Source organism: Myripristis murdjan, chromosome 11, assembly GCF_902150065.1.
Source record: "Myripristis murdjan chromosome 11, fMyrMur1.1, whole genome shotgun sequence".
NCBI classification, from domain to species: domain Eukaryota; kingdom Metazoa; phylum Chordata; class Actinopteri; order Holocentriformes; family Holocentridae; genus Myripristis; species Myripristis murdjan.
The window spans coordinates 20,468,703-20,474,702 of NC_043990.1; the positions used below are offsets into that span (position 1 = coordinate 20,468,703).

The following is a 6,000-nucleotide window of genomic DNA, read 5'->3' on the forward strand; positions in this document are numbered from 1 at the left end:
AAGCAGGTAGTTTTTAAGAACAGGGCCCTGCTGATGGCGAGTAGGTGGAAGGGGGCACAAAAGCACACTGCTGAGCCCATGGATCAGCTGTTAAAAACAAAGCAAATAGCATCGCTGCTCACGCTGCTGGAATATTATCAAACTCAAGAATAACGATTATTCCTCTGCAGCGGAACACGCTCTTTGAAATTATACCCCGGATAAGTTAATAAAGGGGTTACGGCAGGTACAGGCGGCAAAGGAGGCAGAGCGCACAGATTCCCAAGTGGACAGAACCAAAGGAGAAAGTCAGATTTTTGTTTCTTTATTTCTCTCACACACACACACATTATTTACATGCAAGCTGGTCAGCCTGTCTGTGGATAATGGAGCATCTTAGTGTAACTGAGAGGGCTGTTGATCACGAAGGGATTGGACCATGGTTTAGACTGGGGAGACCAGACAAGATCCAGGGGGCATCTCCATAATACACGCACACAGGCATGCCCACACACTCGTTTACACACTACTTTCTAGCCAGGAATGAAGCTTATGATGGTTGATTAGCAGCGCCATGACGACTACAAAAAGATTACCATGAGAGGAGAAGCCATCACGCTGCTATGCGGACCCGACCCCGACGAGACACTCAATAATCAAATCAACCAACGGCATCTCCCAACCATCAACTGCCGTGGCATGTGTCCAGGCTCTCTCTGTACATGTAGGCAGCTCGGGACGAACTGTGCACAAAGAGCTAATGTGATACCACGGCGTGGATCCAGCGTGCGCTTACCGAGGCTTGCTGAATCTTTAAACAGGCATATGCATATCCGTGGCGTATATCAGATGAGAGATGTTACACACAAGATATAAACAAAGCCCGTTCAGTTGTCATCGCAATTCTTGTGATGACAACTGAATGATGCCATTGTTATGATGCCAATGCGGTCCGATTTGGCCTGTCTTTGATATGTCAGCCCAGCCTACAATTCCACCCCGCATTCCATATATCTCTGTTTGTTGTTATCTTATTGTCGTCACCCGGCTTTTATCGCTGCCTTTTCCCAGCAGGTAGCTAAATACACTCCTCTGAACCGAAAACCAGGCTTGGAAACATTGTTTACAAGTAACATAAATGCATGGTGTTGGTTAGGCCCGGGTGATAGCCAGACAGCTCTCCTTCTTTGATAGTAGAGGGGGAGAGGGCCAAGAGGGGCTTCAATAATCCCCTGTCCCTGGCATCTTGGCATTGTTACTGACAGCCTTCCACCCACCTAACGCGTGTTCACACACAGGCATACACAGATACAGACAAGCCCACACCCACGCACACATGCAGACACAGGTGAGTGCTAGCTGCCAGTATCTGTTCTGCGTCTCAAAGTGGACACCCAGCGGTCCAGTCCAGAATGCCCACAGCAGCCGGCAGACAGCTATTTTCGCAGCACGCTCTCTTAACAAAGTTTTTTTGTCTGTTTGTTTCCCCCCACCACCACCCCACCCCAAGAGCCTATGTGGGGGGAAGGGGAGGTGGCATTTTTTCACACTTGAAGAGATGCTTCTATCAAAATATGGAAGGGAAGAAGAAACAGAGAAGGGAAGGAGGTGGGGAGGCAGAAAGAGCCTGAACAAAATTGAGGAACTCCAGTGGTTGGTACGTGAGGGAGTGAAAAGAAAGTGATGGAGAGAGAGTAAAAAAGGGAAAAAAGAAAGAGAAAGTAAATAAGTCAAGTGAAAGAGGAAACTCTAATCCATCTTGGTAGTCATGTGGGATTGTCAGCGCAAACAAACACGCACACACAAAACGGCCGACTCCCAGACAGAGGCATCTCCACCCTCGGCAGCTCTGTCTTTCTCTGCGTCTGTCTGTCTGTCTCACCGGGGGGGAGGGGGAGGGGGAATAAGAGGGAGAAAAGTGATTTCCACAGAACAGATAGTTACGACTGTCACTATATCCTCTGATTTACACAGTCGCAGAGGGGGGAGCCAGACAAATGCATTACACTGTTTATATCCACACACACATACACACGCAGGTATCTAAATAAAATGTCTCTCCCTCACACACACACACACACCAACAGACAAGCAGGCAAACACACTTCCTGCCATCCGACCCCCTGCTAAATCTATTACCCCTGACTCATCTTGTTGAAATGGAGTCCTACCTGGCAAAAACAGCAGCAGACGCATTAGCTTCAAATATATTATGCACATATACCCACAAAAATTTATTGTTTACAACTTATTTGCATGAGAGTGGCCAAGCCGGATCAAAATACAGCTGCTAAAGTGGTTTGTTTTCTTGCTCCCATTCTTTTCATAAAGGTTTGCACGGCAGGCGATTGAAAAACAATGCGTTTGTGTTTCCAGCTAGCATTGAAGGGGCTGATGTTGCCATCCGTACTTTTCTATATCCATTGTTCTTGTTTTTTTTTGTTTTTTTTTTTGCTTTGTTTTGTTTTTATCACTCATGAGACCCAGGCCTACAAAATAATCACCCACTGTCATTGTCTAGTCAAATCATTTATGTATCACAGTTCATGGGCAAAATAACACATCAAAAAGTATGAGCATTATGAGGTATTCACAATGTCAACTGTAAACAAATGGGCTGCATCCAAGCCAAGGTCTAAATATTATTTGGGAGAACTGTCCGTGATCAAAAAGAGATTTTTTTTTTTTTTTTTTTGCCGTATTGCCCTGATATCATTTCCATTCCCCTCTACAAAACCAAAATGAGGTTTAGATACAAAGCCTGGGCCACGGGTTCCTCGCAGATTTACCCCGATGCCACGGCCACCATTTATCCTGCTCCAAAGCCGCACAATGCATGGGAGTGCTCCTGAATGGCATGGGCAATTATAGTGCAAATGTGTGTGTGTGTGTGTGTGTGTGTGTGTGTGTGTGGCTGAGTGTGCATGCCTCGCTCTCTCTCTTTCCAGCAATGAAACCCCAACTCCCCCATCTGCACACATACACACACACACACACACACACACAGCTTAAAGCAGACGTAATAACATGAAACTACGCAGCCATGTGCACTTTGCTCTTTGTAGAAGCCCAGGTGGTTACCATGGCAATGTGTTGTTCTTTTTTTTTTTTTTTTTTTTTTTTTGACTTTCCCTAACATTTTATTACCCATCATTATGTATCATTAAATACATACATATTAATGTTAAAAAAAAAAAAAACAGGGTTGTTGGGGTTTGGGGGAGAGAGAAGTGAAATTAGGGGTGAATCTACAAAGAAAGAAAGGAAAAAAACACCTGAAAAGGGCCTTTGGTGGTTTGATGTCTCTTTGCTACATAATTCAAATACGAAGGTCCTCTGTGCATTTTTACACCAAAGGATTCAGTCAATGATTTGTTTATAAAATGCAAAATAACACTAGAAAGGTAGCCATAGGAGATCAAAAGGATACATAATACGTGTACTTACAGCTTTGATTAAGTCTCTATAAGCTTACTAATCAGTTGGCTTGACATTAATAAGAAGGCATAAATGTATGCCTTAAAGGAAGACTTAGCAATGCATTATCACACTCAAAACACACAGCTACTTTTAATAAGCAATACTGTCAAAAAGTAAAACCAGTCTCAGCTCTCATAAGACACTGAGCAAATGTTTCCTGACAAAACATCTTGCTGATCATTTCCTTTTGTTAGCTTTTTGCAAATAGCTGTGGCAGAATTTGTGCTCAAGGGCATCATGCAGTTTAGAGTAGCAGCCATTGCGTAGATGCCCTATTCAGTCTGGCTCTGATCCTGTGTTGGCGCTGCATGGGGTTTCTAAACAATTCTGCTACAGCATGGAGCAAAAGCAAAAGTTTGCAAAGTGTTATTTCTGCAACACCTAAATTTGTATAAAACCCCGGCATTTCCTACGGTAACTGTGCCTGCAGTGAGACAGAACACCAACCCATCTTTCTTCTGGTCCACCACCCCAGTCAACAGCGCCGTGGCCTCATCTGAAAGCCTAATGTCTGTGTGGGCATGGAGGAAACGGGTCACAAAGTCCTGCGGTGACATGAAGCACTCGTCATTCTTCTTGACACTGGCGTACTGTAAAAGGAACAAAAAAAGACCAGGCACGCACACCACATTATATGCCCAGTGAGCCTTAGCATTTGAAAAACAAAAACATGAATCGACTGACGATTCTCTTTTTATGCTCCAAATACAACTGCGAAAAACAAAAGGGGGAAACAAAAACAAACAACACAAACAAATCCCACCTTTTCAAATATCGCTTTCAGCTCGGTGGGGTCGGCCCTCCTTGGCAGAACTGCCTGAAAAGGTAAACAGCGGAATTAAACAATAAACAAAAACAGGAAAAATACAGCTTTTAGGTCTGCCACATGAACCCAATATCCCAGAACTTGTTATGTGTAAGATGCAGTTACTTCATACTGGTGCACCATTTTCAGTAATGATGGTGACAGCAGATGTGGCAATTCTTACTTTATAAATACAGGGAGGATGTTAAGAACTCTCCATTGGGCAGAATTTATGGCTATATCACTTATTGGAGTGCAAATCAAACCTAATGGTGTGAGCAGATCATGACCATTCTCATTTCTCTGCACTGGCTTCCTGTGTGTCAGAGACTGGACTTTAAAATCTTATTATGTGACTAGAAAGCACTACATGGTGTTGGGCCTGGATACATCTCTGATTTACTTGCGAGGCCTTACGGGGCATCCAGAGCCCTCGGGTCATCTGGTTTGCTCAGTGTTCCCACAATCAAAACCAAACAAGGTGCAGCAGCTTTTAGTTCCTCTGCTCCCCACCTGTGGAAGCCACTTCCTTAACACCTGAGGACTACTTAGCTCACTTAAATCCAGGCTTAAAACACTGTTTGCTGCTGTTTTGTTTCAGCTCACTTATAAACTTTTCTTGCTTTGTTTTTTCTTTTACTGGTTGTATTTTTTTTTTTCTGCTTTCGTTGATTTTAACCTTTACATGTTTTATTTTTCTTAATGTATTTCTATGCCTCTGTAAAGCACTCTGAATAGCTTTTTTTGTATGAACAGTGATATATTCAAATGAACTTGCCTTGCCTTACTGCATTAAACTGTTTGGTTGCTCTGACACAAATGACACTACAATGTAACCTGCTCTCCTCCATAATAACTTGTGGCACCTGCAGGGACTTTGTAACAGCAGTGATGCCGCAACATGTAGCACGATGCTAACCAAGGTTACCAGTGGATACAGCCGGCTTTTTTAAATGACAGACGCGCTGCCAGCCGGCTCCACAGGAGAAGGGACCTTGGTTAAGCAAGAGACAGCCATGACAGTAACATTGCCGTTCGTGGCATCACAGGTGAAGCTACAGCCCGGTCACTTTGACTTGTTAGCCATAACTACCCTAGCTAGCTGGCTACTGTAAAGCCCCAATGTCATTGCCGGGTGGCCAATGTTAACCTCCAGCACATCCTCTTAGCAAGCTAACCAGCATTTAGCATCACTGGGGAGTGTCCCCGGGGGCTGCGGAGGACACTCCCGGCGTCCCGGCTCCACACAGCACCGCCCCGCATCTCTGCCACGCCGGCGACAACTCAGAAAGACGAGGAATTGCAGTGGGAAAAAAGTGAGCTTACCTTTGCTGCCATGCTAAGCAAGCTCACTGTCAAGTAGTCCCGTTCACTTCCTTGTGCGTGACGACGTTCCCATGGAGATCACGCGGCCGGTGTAGTGAGAGGAGATGAAAGAGGATCAGCTGTGCACGTGGTGCAGGGGCACGAGGGTCATCTTGGTCAGTATGCAGCATGTGTGGTCATGTAAGATCCATCCATCAGTGTGTTGATGTGTGTGTGTGTGTGTGTGTGTGTGTGTGTGTGTGTGTGTGTGTGTGTGTGTGTGTGTGTGTGTGTGTGTGTGTGTGTGTGTGTGTCTTTGTTATGATTAAAACTTGACCTGTTCACTTAACATATAATCAGTGATAATCCTCCATCCCTCCATGTATTGACTTACCATGTAAACAGCTTATTAAAGCCTATAGTGGGAGTGT

At 44.7% G+C, this 6,000-nt stretch overlaps 1 protein-coding gene across 2 annotated transcripts in view; it reads right to left on the bottom strand.

Moving 5' to 3' along the window:
- Positions 1–5,751, bottom strand: part of slc25a13 (solute carrier family 25 member 13) — a 46,688-nt gene extending 40,937 nt beyond the window's left edge. The window contains exons 1-3 of one of the 2 annotated variants that reach the window (XM_030063033.1): positions 5,591–5,751; positions 4,223–4,276; positions 3,907–4,049 (exon numbers count right to left, since the gene is read on the bottom strand). In XM_030063033.1, coding sequence (XP_029918893.1) covers positions 3,907–4,049; positions 4,223–4,276; positions 5,591–5,602 — 209 coding nt within the window. In that variant the 5' untranslated portion in view covers positions 5,603–5,751. The remainder of the gene's footprint in view (positions 1–3,906; positions 4,050–4,222; positions 4,277–5,590) is intronic. The other variant, XM_030063034.1, reaches the window with a different exon arrangement.
- Positions 5,752–6,000: the final 249 nt, after the last annotated feature.